The 16,557-nt window shown below is 38.9% G+C and overlaps 1 protein-coding gene across 2 annotated transcripts in view; it reads left to right on the top strand.

The window, feature by feature from the left end:
- PRKG2 (protein kinase cGMP-dependent 2) overlaps positions 1-12,279 on the top strand; it is a 95,290-nt gene extending 83,011 nt beyond the window's left edge. For both annotated transcript variants that reach the window (XM_032456912.1, XM_014564027.2), the window contains 3 exons: positions 284-346; positions 7,155-7,221; positions 9,283-12,279. In XM_032456912.1, coding sequence (XP_032312803.1) covers positions 284-346; positions 7,155-7,221; positions 9,283-9,378 — 226 coding nt within the window. In that variant the 3' untranslated portion in view covers positions 9,379-12,279. The remainder of the gene's footprint in view (positions 1-283; positions 347-7,154; positions 7,222-9,282) is intronic.
- The last annotated feature ends 4,278 nt before the right edge of the window (positions 12,280-16,557 follow it).

The raw sequence follows: 16,557 nt of genomic DNA on the forward strand, positions 1-16,557 counted from the left end.
CAGCTTATTTAAAGCACTGGGAGATATCTACTATCTATATTCATATCTATCAATCTATATACTGGTATACATATATTTTTCATATTCCTAACTGTAATTTGGCTGTGGATCCCCCAGGGAGGGCACACATTTTCCATCTCCCTATACTCAGATGCTCCTGGTCTATGAATATTGTTGACAAAATGAATGAATGAATGAATAAAGAAAGAAAATTTGTTAAATTTTAATGTAAAATTTACTCAAGTATAATTACTATAAACTGACTTGAAAACTTTTACTACAGGCAAAATCCAACCGAGAGACTAGGAAATCTGAAGAATGGCATCAATGACATTAAGAAACACAGGTACATAGTTACTTCTCTGCCCAGAAGACTATAGAGATTTGTTTGTAAAGCTTGGTAATCTTGCAGCTTCTCTCAATATGCTGCAAAGATCCCTACACAGATGCTCAGTTTTTCCTTTTTGGTGCTTTATTTTTAATTTGTGTTTTATTGGCTACAATAACAATGATCAGTCGCAAAGTGATTTCACTAATGCTGGAAATTCATATCAAGTATGGATGAAGTAATAAAACAAATTATAAATTACATTTTCAAGTTATAACAACTTAGCTTCTTATTGGCTGCTATCCTTAACTTTTTAAAATATTAACTTGGATTCTATAAAGGAATTAGGTTCCAATTTTGACATTAGATTTGTAATGAAAGTAGGATACAGTCAAGGTTGTCAGTATGCAAGAGAATGGGTCAGCAAAATCAACAGTTAAATAGTATTCTATTTAATTGTTAATTAATATTATATATTTAGTTTAAATACACTTTTCCTTTGACTGGCTCTCCACAGTTTGAAGCCTCATGCTGTATTTTACTCTTTGGGTAAGGTACATTGATTCCCACGACACCTCAGGCAATGTGTTATCCTTGGGTAGTAATCTAACATGGACCTTTTCAGGTCTGTGAATTTCTAAAGCTGGCCTTTAAAATCATCAAGAACTCCCATAATGTACACTGTCTGATTTGGTTGTTCATATGTGGCTGCTCAGATCTTGGAGGATTTTTTTAATCGATGCTTAGCTAAATCCTGCAGTCTTCAAGATGTTTCAATTTTGCTTACAACTTGTGAAATCTCACCTATTGATAGTACAGAAAATAAATGTGAGAATTTTGTTATTGAAAACCTTTGAGCACGCTGCTGTGTTCACTTTCAGAAATGAAAACACCTTCCAGTATTTTATTCCTCTCTGGATATATTCACTGAAGAACTAGGGGCACATGAACACAGTGTGAAAATAAAGGGGGAGATGCTGCTGTATAGAAACGCTCTTCTTTTTCTGAACAGTAGTGGTGCAGCTTCAAAAAAAAAAAATCCCCAAGCTGCCAACCCTGCTCTAGCTATTCATGAACGTTCTTGAAATAAAGCCATGTATTCAACATTGTAAATTCATATCGCGCTCTGCCTTCAGGATGGATCAGGAAGGGGAGAAGAGGAAAGGAGGGAGGGAGAGATGGAGACAAACAGAACATCTGTGGATTTTACAGACATCAAAATGCTTAGTGTATTTTATTGTTCTTTGCCATCCTTTAGATTGTCTTCAATGTAAAGCTTATTCTTTGTCTTAGATTCCAATTTGTCTTTCTTCCTACATGCTGTTACCACAATTTCTTTTCTCATTATAAAATAACACATAAACACACCATTCGTATTGAACAAACAAGTGTCCTGTCAATTAAAGTCCCTCTTCCAATGTGTTTTCCTCTTTTGTCTCATTAAAGAACCGTCTTCCTCTTCGTGTTTTGCTCTGGGGCAGTTGGGAAATAGAAGTGATGTAATTGTTAACAGGTTCCAGTTTTAGCTCTTACTTCTTATTTACCTGAGGCTCATTTAAATGTAACTGTCAAATTGTGATTGGATGCACATGCAAATTGATGCTAAAGGATTTTCTCACCTCAGCGTGGTAATGAAGAATTTTGAATTTCCTTCCCCATAGGGATTAATCTGCCCACTCTTCTTAACAGACAGAGTGTTCTTTGCCAAGTAACTGAAGCATCGGAGCGCAGTGTGTAGGGCAGAGTTCACTAATAAGATGTACCAGATTTACACAGTAGCTTCCGATGAGCCCGGGGGGCTCAAAGACGTTATTTCACCTCATTTTCATAGTGCTTCTAAGATACAAAGCTGGGTCAGGGAGGTCTGAAAAACAGATCTCTTTCTTCTTTGAAGTAGGAGTGTTCCAAAACCTTCCTCCAAGGCATGTAGCATCTCTACCAACTATATTCTTGGAATTTAAAAAAAAAAATTCTTTTTTAAGGTTTGCCATCAGATTTTCCCACTCTAATTTTTTTCCTTAGAGAATTATTTACTTAAATTTTGTATTTAAAAATAATACAGTTAAACCTGGCATACTGTTCCATGTTTGTTCAGTCTGTGTTGAATCATCTTTCCTGAAAATAGAGTTCTCCCCTCCTATTTATGAGTTAATTTATAAACTAGGCACCAATCATGTCTCCTAGCCCCTATCTGAAAAGAGGGGTCATGTATTTGTAGGGTGTAATTAAATCTTTGCTGCTAGGTGGAGGAGTAATTTGTTTCAAGTCTCTTAATGTTACCTTTAATAGTTCTAGTCTCTAAAATTACTCTCAAGAATAACTTACAAGTCTTTTAAAAATGAAGAAGCAATTTATGTGCAGTTGCTGCTAATATTTCTTTAGTGAATATTTTTCACACACGAGTGCATGCTGGCATTTGGATTACTTAAAATGTGGTTAGTGTCATAAAGGCCAAGTGTTAAGTGAATAGCCACTCATGTTAAGTAAATATTGCCAGAAGTCAAACTGTAACAAGTACTCAGCAAGAATGTATAGGCTCTTTGATTCAGTAGAGTCACAGTAATGATTTTTATTAATATTTATGGAGTAGCTTCTGGGTAGAGAGCATTGTGAAATATGTGAAAAGGCATTGTGATGATATTTGATGGCAAAAGAAAAGAATCCACAGAACTGCGTGCCTAGAAATCCCTAACAATGGAGCCTCGATCTGAGCAAAGAAGCTGATGATGGTAAATGGAGGAGAGGGCTTCAGTGGTTTTGCAGCAAGGACAGGGGAGGTCATGCCGCGTGAATGTCTGTCTGACTCGCACTCTTTGATGAGAGTCTCGGCAGTTTAGACCCACATGGCACTTTGGGTTAAGAATGGCATCCGAGATGGAATGTACTAGCGCCTCTCTGTTTTTAGTACTTTTCTGCTTGCTAAGCTTAGACCTGGAATGGGAAATCCAGTCAAGGAGTGACCCAAAACGAACTCTACAGGTGGGAAGAGATTGAAAAAGCTGGAAAAGCATAACTTCGAGTACGGTTGACAGGCAGGACTGTGACAGCCTCCTCAAGTCTCCCAGCCTTCAGTACACACCTCCCACCACCACCCTGCCCCATTGCGCCCCCCTGTGGTTGTTCTTCACAAAGCAGCCAGAATCATCTTGGGAAAGCACATTTAGATTGCCATCACTTCCTTAGAACTTTCTAACGGCTTCCCGATAAGCATAAAATCTTGATTCCTTGCTGTGTTCCACCAGACCGTGCAGGATCTGGCTTCTGGTCGGTTCTCAGGCATCATATTGTTTTCTAGTTTCCCCTCCACCCATCACACTTCAGCTCGTACCAGGCACGCACTTCCATGAAGGCCATGGCCACACATCTTTCCATGGCTTCCCCTTCTCCTCCTTCTGGCCTTAATTCACATAGCACTTCTGCAGATACCAGCCAAGCTGAAGCAGCGCCTCCCAGCCCACTCCCAGCCCGGTCATCATCTACCACTTGACTCTCTTTTATCTTCCTAGTCCTTGTTAGTATCTGAAATTAACTGAAGTATTTGTGTTGTTCACTTTTTTGTTTGATTATTTGTCACCTTCTACCAAAATAAAAATATCCTAAAATCAGGGTCTTTGTTGTTTTTGATGCCTGGAACTAAACTGATTTTCCCTACACTTTTGTTAGCTGGTTGACCTGACCTCAGTGTCCCATTGGAAAAGATGAGTGGCTGTGGAACAGTTTTACTCCTTGTTCTTTGTAAGATTCTGAGAGACAGAGTACATTGTTTCTGTCTGGGAGAAGCAAGGCCTCCTCGCTTCTGGTGTTGCATTTCCAGCCCACCAAGCCTTTGCTGATATGTATCCTAAAGATCAGATCTGCCCTTTTAGACTAATGATTTGGAAGCAATAAATAAAAGTACTTCATCCGGCCATCAGCTTAATCCCATTACAGATTACCATAAAGTACCTTTTATCTTGGAGCTTTTTAGATGCATTTCACCAAGAGCATCACCACGACGGCGGTGTGATGTTTTACGTTTATGGCAGTTGGAGGTTCTATGTAAGCGTCTTCTCTTGTAGAGTCACTCAGTTATGCAACATACATTTATTTGATCCCCTATTTGTGCCAAGAATCATTCCGAGTATTAGGGACACAAGAGGAAATAAAATAAGACAAAAACCCCTGCTCTTGTGGAACTTGCCTTCTATAGGGGAGATAGAAAATAAAGAAGATAATTAAGTCAAGTGTGTAGTAGGTACTTCAGAGAGCAGGAAGTGCTAAGGAGAGAAAATAAAGTAGGGAAGGAGGATGAGAAGCATGGGGGAGGGGTTGGGGGGTTGCAGTGTTGGACTGGATGGCCAAAGAAGGCCTCACTAAGACGACGAGCTTTGAGAAAATGCCTGATGGTGCTGAGGGGACACACCCAGTGGAGACCTGGGGAAAGAGCCATTCAGCTGCAGGGGCCTGAGCGCAAAGGTCTTGAAGTGGGGGCATCCCTAGCTTGTTGGAAGAATGTTGAGGAGACGAATGAGCCAGGGAGGGAGAAAGAGGAATGTCGGCCGGTGGTAAGGTGGGGGGGAGAGGGGAAGGTGATTCTGTACCGTTTATGGGTTATAATAAAGGCCTAGTGAAGACTTCACCTTTTACGCTGAAACTGGAAGCACTGGCAGTTTTGAACCAAAGCCGTGATGTGACCTGACTGATGTTTTAAACGATCGCCCTTGCTAATTGTTTCCCACAGACAAAAGCAGAGGACCTGTTAGGAGGTTATTATAATAATAGTGGCTTGGCCCACGCTGGTAGAGCAAAGGTGTTGAGTATTTGTCAGGTTCTGAATACCGACGTATTGTGAAGGTAACACTGATAAGATTTGCTTCTGGACTGAGATAGGGTGTGAGAGAAAGGATAACTCCAAGGTTTTTGGTTGGAGAAACTGAAATGGCTGAGGCAAGTTTGATAGGGAAAATTGGAGCTTCACTGTGGACCTGACACATGCTAGATGCTCATTAGACACGAAGTGGGGAGATGATCGATGGCAGTTGTAGATATTAGCTTGTAAAGCAATGGGGAGGTCTTGGATGGAAACAGAAATTTGGGAGTGACTAGTTTATAAATGCTCTTTAAAACCACCGAGCTGAATGAGATTATCTAGAAAGTGAAAGTAGTTTATAAAAGAAGAGGTCCAAGGACTGAGCCCCAGAGTCCACCAGCTTCACATGGAAATAGTGGGAAATGAGAAAAAGCACCCAAGAAGGCAGGAGGATAACCAGGATGAAAGCACGTGTCAGAAGCCAAGTGAGGAGGGTGTTTCAGGGTGTGTGAGTGAGGAGCTCTGGCAAATGCTGTTAGTAGTGATATTAAAACTGAGAATTGAGGTGATTGGATGGGATGGAGGGGGTGAAGCCTGACTGCAGTGTGGCCAGGAGAAAATGGGTAGTGTTGACTGAAGAAAACGCACAACCTAAAAGTCACAAGTCATGTTATTCAGAGACCTTACTAAGGACTATAGCCCAGGAGACAGCCTCTCAGATAACCCTGAGGAACTGTTCCAAAGAAGTAAGGGAGGAGCCAAGATACATAGTAGTTTTTGCTAGAAAGACAACAATAACAACAAACAAACCATGTAGTAGGACATCAAAAGATTACTGCCGAAGGGCAGGAGGGGCAACACAGGGGTTGGTGGGTAAGAAGGACAAACTGTTAAGTGTAAAATAAGCTACAAGGATGTATTGTACAACATCAGAAATAAAGCCAATACTTTATAATAATTATACATGGAGTATAACCTTTAAAATTGTGCATCAGTATATTGTACACCTATAACTTATATAATACTGTACAGCAATTATACCTAAATTTAAAAACAAAAAGAAAAAAAAGGATTTCTGTGACTCACAAATTCAGACATCTCAAGTTAGTGACTTACTGCTTTTCTATACATGGGAAGATAGAAGCATCTGGGCTCCTTCAAATTATTACTTAGATGTGCATCTTAACTCTCTAGGGCCAGTATCCTGTTTCTCTCCATCCTGAATTCCCCTCAGGGTACACTGTTGGAGGCTGCAGTGGCTGATGGCTTGATGTTGGACAATATTCGTTGTTTACTGGATGGCAAGCAACAGTTTTTGTCTGCAGCTGATACAGTGATTAGATTACTCCTTCAAGTTTTCCCCCAACGGGAAAAGAGAAATGGAGGAGAGTCGAAGGGGAATTCAGGTCAAGGGAGAGCATTTTGTTGTTGGAAGAATTTCAGTGTTTTCTTACTGATTAGAATGACCCAGCAAAGATGATGTGAAAGATTGAGGAGAGAGGAGAATTTAAGGAGCATGGCTGAACAAGGAAGTGTCTGCAGGAGCAGGGGCACAGGTGACCTTAGCTAGAGGCAAAGGCAGTTCCTTTATGGTACAGGAGAGAAGCAGAGCACAGATGTGGGTAAGTAGACAGGGATGCTGGTGGACAGTTGTAGAAGTTCCCTTTTCTGCTCCAATTTTCTTAGTGAAATAGGAAGCCAGGGCATCATTTGGGAGTGAGGATGGAGAGGAGTTTCTGGAAGTTTGAGGAGAAAGGACAAAATGTGAATTATGAGTCTCAGGGAGTGCGACAGTAAGTGGTTTATCAGGAAACTCTAGACTGACTGCTGGGCAGCACTGAGTGCCCCCTTGACGTTAGCGGGCATGGGTTTAAAGTGAGACACACACAGATGTGAACATGGTTGAATATTTTCCTCCAATAACTGGCAGCTGCATTGCAGGCAGGGAGCAAGCGACAAAATGGGTTGACCGCTAACTTGACATGCTAATAGTTCATCACACGAGTAATATTCGCCTGTTCTTTTCTCATTTCTCAGGTGGTTAAACGGTTTTAATTGGGAGGGACTGAAAGCACGGAACCTTCCATCACCTTTACAAAGAGAGGTATGGTATCTGCTGTATTTCTCTCTTGATTTTTTCTAAGTATTTGTTTTTATAAACAGATTTCAGGTGTGTGTGTGGGTGTGTAATAGGTTAAAAGTTTTGAACTAGTTTTTAAATTTAAGTGAAAATCTCATAGCATTTGTGATTATAGGGTCTAAATAGTTTTACCTACTTGATGGACATTAGCTCAGCTCTTAGGAAACGATGACATGTAAATCTAAGTCTCATGGTAGTCAGCATTGGTCAGGCTGACTGCTGGTTATAGAAATATAATGTGCGCCTGTAGATAATTTAAAATTTTTCTAGTAGCCATATTAAAAAGAAGTGGGTGAAATTAATTTTAATTATCATAATATGTTAAAATGCTGTTATTTCAATATGTACCCTACACACTAATGACTAATACTAATGAGATGTTACATTTATTTTTTTCATACTAAATTTTCAAAATCTCAAGCTGATTTCCCACTTTGAGCACATCTCAGTTCTGAGTGGCCACATTTCCACTGCTCAGTCACCACACTTGGTTGGACAGCACAGCTCTAGAGAAAGTAGAACACCTGCCAAGTTGTGGGGAAGAATGTCTCAGGAGTGGTCTAGTCCGCATCCTACAGACTTTATGCTGTGTTCTCTGTAGCGGACTTTTGAAGATCTGTGTCTTTCTTTGTACATTTTTAGATTGACATCTGATTTTTTTTTTCATCATAAAAGTTTAAATCATTGTGGAGAATATAATTTCTAGTATGTTGCAAATATTGATATTTTAAAGTAAAACGTTATTGTTACTTCACCCCTTTAAATATATGCATTGTAATCTAAATGCCATGGCAATTTGAAACTCATCAGTCGTTTAAAAAAATACAGGCAGAAATATTACATCATTCCTTTTCTCTCTGAACTCTTATTTCCACTTTTCCATTACACGTTCCCTATAAAAGTCCATCCTAACGTAAAAGATTTTTATGGTTGATGGTCTTCTATTGATCATTCTTTAAGTGCTTTTCAATTTTAGTTTTATAAATTAACATTTTTTTGTGACAACAAAAGTTTTTCTGGCAACAAATATTTCTTTCAGATTCACTTACAATTACGTTTTTATAGCATGCAGTATCAAACAGCATAAATCTTATAAAAATTTTAAGTAATTATTAAACAAAAATATTTTGAAAAATTATGTAATGAACTTGTAAATAAATATAATTTACTTAGAAATGGGGTCAGACTCCATATAAATTCTATTTCTTTTTAAAATTATTTTTATACAGAGGCAGATACATAATATAAATATATATTATTTTATATAAAATATATATTATTTTATATAAAATATAAATATAAAATTATTTTATACAGAGGTTAAGAGTTGTGTTTCCATAAATAATGAGAGTTGAGGGTTTTATAATAGCAATGCCACTTTGGACACCTCTGAATAGTCTCCTTGTCCCCCCAAAAAACACATTGTGATCGATCGTTAATGGTATTGTTAGTGATCTATCAGCTGATAATTCAGTTTGGTACTACTGAAAATTATTTCAAAGCAAAGAATTGGAAACCACTTGATTTGCAAAGTAAATTATTACCAGAGTCACTTTGCTCTCTCAACAGGATCACTAATGTTTAAATTTTTCCCTTTGACATTCTGGAGATTTTATATGGGTCAATTAACCATATCAAAATTTAAGATTAGTAAGAAGCTCTTATAAAGTGGAAGAAGGATTCTGTCTAATTTTGATTTTTTAATATTCCCTTTTAAAATGTTTTCTAGTTTGAAAAAAAAAAAAGAAGACATTGTTTCTGTCGCCTTTTCTTTCAGAAATAAGTCCTCAGGTCAGGTTGTTCTTATTGAATGTAATTCAGGGACCCAATCCATTTGTTCCAAAGGGGAGATCTCACGAGTCTAAGAGTGTGATTCAGAAAGGATAACTGGTCATCTTTTCCTTATATGTACCTTACAAGTGGTTGCAGTGTAACATCAGTGTTCAGATGTAGAAAGAATCCCCCATATGCACTAGCATGCTTAGTCAGCATTATCCTCACCTCTGGTTCAATCCTGTCTACTAGCTCAGTGGACCCACAGATCACAGCTACTTTGACAAGTATCCTCCTGAGAAGGGAGTGCCTCCAGATGAGCTGTCAGGCTGGGATAAAGACTTCTGACGGAAGAGAAGAGGATGACCGCCTCCACTGCACAAGAGGACTCTGAGGACCAACAACCCAACCCTGATTACTTCTCTTTGTCGTGTTATGCTATCTTTGGGAAGACCATTAGAGAAAAGAAATCCCTGCCCATGAGCTGGGAGTGGGAAACAGTGGGTGTGGAGGTGGTTCTGAATGATCACGTCTCATTTAGATGCTGTGAATTATTCATGTATTCCATTCTCTGCTTCTCTTCAGTGTTGTAGGCTATCCTCTTCCCCTTCCAAAGTCAGAACTATTTCTGTTAAAGGGACATCGTTTGCTCTGCAACCTACTGCTCCGTCCCTTTGTCTCCTTTGAGTCCTGGTAAGGTTTAAAAAGTGTCTTGCCCTTGAGCAACTAAGTCATTCAAATAGAAGGAAGAACAAGGGTGAATTTTAGAAGATTTCCCCTGCTCTCAACCACCTCACGTAAGCATTAGGGCATCTTGAAGTCATGATTTTCAGGAAACTTGGTAGTCAATAGAAGCTCTTGATTTTCACCAGTGTCCAACCTAGAAATATATTAATACGCTTCTGATACTAGTACCGGGAAGGGCAGGCTTGAGTATTAGTCAGTGGTACGACTTCCTAACATACATGAGTTCATTCATCTAGCCAGGTGATTCTGTTCTATTGGGGAACTTAGAAAAAAATAAACAAAGCAAAAAATATTTTTCATTCTCCAGTGACCAGCCATGATACCTCAGCAACTTTTCAAAAGCCTTGTTAAAGGTGGTTATAATGTGTGGTTCAGTGATGGGCCTCTGGAAAGGTTTGATCTTATGTATGAAATATTTTCACAGTCAAATTAGAGAGCATGCAGGAACAAATTGTGAAGGTGTTTCCTTCCCATTAAATATGGAGAATAAATTCTAATAGGTAAGAAGGCTGAAACTCAGCTATTTTGGCCAGTTCTGTGATTGTTGCTATTAATAAACCAAGAATATAGAATAACCACAGTTAATTTTTAATGGAAATCCCCTTGGCAAATGTTGATGCACACCCAATCATGGCTGCATTAATAACTCTTTTTAAGGACATTTGAGTCATGGGCGTGTTTATAGTTGTAGATTTTAAGGCAAGCAAGCCTTTAGAGAAATGATGGGACAGTAAAGGGACTTCCAGCATCTGTCCCCCTCCTGTCTCCTCCTGCAGTCTTCCAATTAATAAATAGATTTGTTTCCATAACATTGGACGCCAGTACCTAAGAACTTTACTAGTAGGATGTTTTTATGTATTGACCATAATCACTTCTGCAGCCTCCTTCCCAAATGGATGGGAAACAAACTCTCTCTCTCTTTGATCTGGCAGAGTAAAAATAATGTCTAAGTTCCTGCATTACTCAAGCTTCTGGTTATATTTTCATATGCTAATGTTCTGTAGGAAAAGCAGCCTCTACCCACACTCCACCCATCTTTTCAGCATTCAGGGAGTCTGCTATGTGCTTCTGGGAGTGTTGAATCAGATACGTGAGGTCCAACCCAAGAAGATGCATCCTTAACAAATTAAATTTCCACATTTAGAATCATTTTGCTGAACCAAAGAATTTTTGTTTCCTGGAGTAGTATTTTTAAAGATTATGCATTGTACATAGAAGAACCATTTTTAATAGGATTGACATAACCTGCTTAATGAATTTCTAAGATTTTTAAAAGATTTTTATTTGCATTTGGTTTGTAGGCACTGTATGTTTTTCCATGTATATATTTTTAAATTACCCACCTATAAATGGAGGAAAAGTATGTATTGGGTGGATATTAGAACTGTACAGTTATTCTAGCAATGATATTCTCAAAGGTGGTCAATAGTTGTAATTCAAAAAAGACTTACATATACACAAATAAAAACCAACTTAGAGGACTACAGGTTTATTTTGGCTCTGATTGGCCATGTCAGTATACAATCTCCACATGTGATTTTATTGTGTTTTCTTTAGAGTACTTTATAAAGATGAAGAAATGAGAGATTGACCCATAATCCCAATTCTGCTATTTCCTAGCTGGGTGACCTTGAGAAAATGACTCCCTTTTTTGAGTACTAGCTTTCTCACCTGTGGAAAAAAAAAAGGCACAGTAAAGTAATAGCTACTTTAGAGGCCTGTTTTGGGGAGTGAATTGATATTTAGAGAGTCCTTTGCCAATATGAATGAAATAATCAGTTCTGCATGGATGGGAGCTACTGTTACTATCTCTGTTAGAATTGAAGGGGCCTTAATAACCACTTCGTCCTGAACCTTATCTGTCAGATTGTATCTGTATGCACAGTTGTGCCAATTAAATTCAGTATCAATCTTTTCTCTTTTTTTAAATCATAAAGTAAAGATGGTTAATCAAATCTTAGTGAATATGGTGAACTCTCACCAAAATAAGTGCTTTATTAAGAGCTCTCTGCTCACCTAAGTTTCTAAATTTTAATTTTTTATAAATTAAGGATATATATATATATATTCTTAGAAAATACACAAAATGATCCCTTTATATACAGACCCATCATATTCCTAATCATTAAAGCGTTCCTAATATCTCTTTTCTGGGTGCAAAGTTAATTTTTCATTCTTGAGCCTCTTCTCTTTGGGGCCAAGTTTTCACAAGGGTAGTTTCTTAATCTTTTCTCTAAATATTAAAATGTCTGGAGGGAGGAGAATGTAGTGGTGAAAAGTAAGAGATTTGGAGTAAAAAAAAAAAATGGGTTTGAATTCCTGCTCTGCCCAGATTTGTGTGACCTTGGATAATAACAAACCACATCTTTATTCGTCTATAACTTACAGATGGTATATGTAAAGCTTTGGAACATTGGGCCAGACTATTATTACTTGTGGGTCATTGAAAATAACCATTTGGAAATAAACATATACATATATTTCTTTTGGCATAATAATAAATCTTTGTTTTTTATTGCCAGGTATTATACTATGAGTATTTACATCCATTATCTCATTCATACGAGAATCTAAAATAATTATAAACACACTGCCTATTGACTGCCTTCAAAGCTAAATATTGGCCTCAAAAATATGCCTTTCATTCTCAGTTGCTGTGATGGTTTTCCATGGCTTAGTTCCAGTTGCTATAACAATATAACAAATTAACTCACAACTTAGTTGCTTGGAACACCATTTTATTCTTCTTCATGAGTCTGTGAGTCAGGAATTTGGACAGCACATGGCAAGTATGGTTTTTCGTCTGTACCACAGTATCTGGGGCATCAAGCAGAAAGAGTCAGAGATGGGGGTGACTCAATGGCTGGGAGCCTTGTTGACCCGTGTATCTGGAACCCAGGCTGGGACTACTCAAAGACTAAGACTGCTGTTCTGCATGCCCATACACATCCTCAGCATGATTTGAATGCCTCCCGTTATGATGTCCATAGAGTAGACCAGTGCATTTTGTGGTGCCTTGGGGCTTCAAGAGCAGGTATTCCAGCCAACAAACAGAAGCTATATAAACTTTATGAACCAGCCTTGGAGTCACGTAGCATCATTTCTGCCATACTCTATTGGTGGAAATGCAAGCCCACCAGATTTGAGGGGAGGGAATATAAACTCCAGATTCTTAATGAGGAGAGTTTCAAAGAATTTGCAAGCAAGTTTTAAAACTGCCACAACCCACTTTCTGGCTACAGACTATTTATATCACTGCCATGTGCAAAATAAACTTATTCCCTCTCAAGAACCTCCCTAAAAATATCATCTCATTACCTCAGACTTTGCTCAAGTCTGGGATCTTGTCATCTAAATTCAATTCAGGTATGGATGAGGTTCCTCAGGTGTAACTCTTTGGACACATTCTTTTAGGTCAGAAAGTCTGTGAACTAAGTTAACAAGTTATCTGTCCCCATACTCATCAGAATTGTGAGACAATTGAAGGATAACAACAGATCCTTGTATTCTGAGAGGGAGAACGTGAGAGGCACAAAGCAGCACTGATCTGTAGAATTCTGAAACTTGTTACCATTTCTCTGCTTAAGGCTCAGTCCTACTCCCTGTGAATTGTTCTCCATAGTGTTTGGCTCCACCAGGTAGAATCTTGGTTCTGCCTCTGAGTTACCCTTTTTTTTTTCTGTAAGATATGTCTGATATTTCCAACTGAGTTGACTTCTTAGCCTGTCTCCTGCCTGTAAACATTTAGTGGTAGAGATGCCTTTTTCCAGTTTGTCTCTCTGTATTCCAAGCTGATACATTTCCTTTAAAAACTTTGTGAGTTTCCTATGTATGAATTCATGATCCACTCCATTAGACAAATGTTATACTTACACGTCTTTTCTGTGAAGATGCTGTGGGAAAAAAAGATTCTTAGAAATTCTATTTTTTTTAAAGAGAGTGCATGTATAGCATATGCTTAAAGTGTTTAGAAGGCCTTTTGCCTGTTTGAGAGGGTGTGGTGGTCAGCTTCAAAGATGGCTTCCCTCTCTTCTCTTCTCTGCCATCCTATGTGCAGTTGAACTTGCTTGTCACGTCTTCTCACAAGACTTTCAGGACCAAGCGATTCCTGGCCAAGAAACAAAAGCAGAATCACCCCATTCCCCAATGGATTCACATGAAAACTAGTAATAAAATCAGGTACAACTCCAAAAGAAGACATTAGAGAAGAACTAAGCTGCGTCTATAAGGAGTCACGCACATGAGGTGGCACACATACTTATCCTGTGTCAAGGTCATCTGCATCTTACTATATCACTAAGAAAACAACTCTACTATCTGAAAGGCTGGATGTGTTTAACTGGGGAAATGATTTTTCTCTTGGCATCAGTGTTTCTGCACTAGTGCTAATAAATATGTGAGACCTTTTGTTGGAAAAAAAAAAACCCAAAGATGGCTTCCAATGATTCCTGCTTACGGTGTTCAGGCCCTATTATAATCCCTCCCCTTCAGTGTTGACTGAATCTAGTGACTTTCTTCCAGCAAAGAGAGTATACTGAAAAGAGATGGGATGTCACTTCTGAGATGACATTATGAAGTAACTCTGCTTCTGTCCTGCTCACCGTTTCTTGCTCTCTCATTTTCTTGATCTGAAGGAAGCTGGCTGCCATCATGGGAACTTCTCTATGGGGAGGCTCATGTGGCAAATAACTAAGGGAGTCTCTGGCCACAGCCAGCGAAGAAATGCAGCCCCCAGTCCCCCAACCTGTGATGAACTGAATCCTGCCAACAACCACAGCAGTAGCTTGGAAGCAGATCCTCCTTCAGCTGAGCCTCCAGATGAGTCTGTAACCTTGGCCAATACTTGGTCAAAGCCTAGTGAGAGCCCATCAGCCAGAGGAGCCAGATAAACAACTCCCATATTACTGACCCACGGAACCTGTGAGCCAGGAACTGTGTATTGAATTAAACTATGAGATTGGGAAGGAAAGACAGACATGAAGTGGAAGAAACAAGAACAAACTGGACACAAAAGGGCAAACCAGAATCCTTGAGGAAAAACTGGAATTTGTGATGACAGACCAGAATCTACGAAGACAAATTAGAATCTGTGTCTGTCTTTCATGGTTGCCAACCTTGGCCATACGAGTGGCTTGCAGGATAAGCTGGCACTTTTCACGCATACCTGGCTCAGGATCTGCCAGTGCCAAAGGAGCAATCTGGCTGGAGCTGGAGGGACCACAGGCTTGGCTGTTGCTCTTCCCCCACAAGGTGAGCCAGCAGATCAACAAAAATGTGCACGAGCTGCAACAGTGCCTGGTCTTGCGCTGACCTCCAGAGTATAAATATGACTGCTACTGGCTTGGGCATTTCAAGTCTTATGCAGATTTGTCTTGTGGCAAAGCCAAGCTCAGAACCACACAGAGAAAGGAACTCCAGGAAACATGCATCTGGCTTAGCTAAACTGACACACTACAAATTCACTCAGTTTCAAACCTATATATATATGTGTATGTCATTATTCTTATGTAATTAATTTAATGTGAATTTTTAACTAATGCGATTTGCTTCCTGTCTTTCCACCCAATATTTATCAACGTGTAGATAGAGCACAGGCCACGTGACGCCACTGATACCAGCAATAGCAGTCTGTCTCAGGTGATTGACAGGCAAGCTCGCGACTGAATCAGAGCTGGAGCATTTTCAGTTTCGGAAAGTATAAAACCAAGATATTTTTGTTTATTTAATTGTTACAAATTTAAAATGGCATAATCAAAAGTAGCACGAAATTTGTTTTGATAAATATAAACTTTATCAGTGAGGGAAAAACAAGTAAGACACGCACTGAGAAGATAAAAAGCCGAAGAAAATACAATGAGGTCAAGGAAGAACCCTGGCAATGCATCAGTCCTAGAAACCAAGTAGGGTAAATGGAGTGCAGAGAGTCACAAAATTAAGGTGTGCCTGGAAATGCTTAGAAATTCAGTTCCATGAGTCAAGGCCAAAGAAAGTCAAGTCAAGAAAGTCTAACAGAAATATTAAAATACGTATTTTTTCTTGATCAGAAGGAGTAAGGGGAATCCTCTTATTCTAATGAATAGTGAATATGAAGAAAGATATTTAATTGATACATTCAACCATTATTAATCAAGCTCTGTTGCAGGCACTATTCTAGGTGCTGAGGATACAGCAGAGGGCAGAAGTCACAGCCCTTGTATGTGCTCCGGTTTAGCAGATGAAGACTTAACTGAGGGTCACTCCAGGTGGTGTGATCATGGATATTTTCTTCTAAGTTTTCTGCATTGAACTTATATTTTGGAATAAAGAACAAAATTTATTTTTAAAATATATGCTTGAAATTGAGAAATAGGCTAGCTACCAGAAAGATTATTGAAAAAAATGTCTGCGGAACATCAACCACAAAGCTCACTCTATCAGATCACTTTACAGGCAGATGAATGACGGACCCTCTCGGGCCTCTCCAGTGTTAAGTGCTTCTTCTTTATTTAAATCTTTATGTCAAGCCTTTACAGACTCTCTTTGTTCTTACCTCTCAATTCTGACGTTTTCCCACAGATGCAAATTAAATCTTCTGCTTGATAGCAGCAGTTCACTGAGTGGTGTTGGCTGTTTACAAAAAATGTTTAGTTCTGCTTCTGCCAGATTTCCTGTGCCTTGTTCCCCCACCTCCTTCATCCGCAGGTAGAGTAGCTCCTGGCAACCACATCCTCTCCAATAAATGCATATGCATAAACTAATTAACTAGTAAATCAATCAACTGATTGATTGATTGACTCTCTG

The sequence above is a fragment of the Camelus ferus genome, chromosome 2 (assembly GCF_009834535.1).
Source record: "Camelus ferus isolate YT-003-E chromosome 2, BCGSAC_Cfer_1.0, whole genome shotgun sequence".
NCBI classification, from domain to species: Eukaryota; Metazoa; Chordata; class Mammalia; order Artiodactyla; family Camelidae; genus Camelus; species Camelus ferus.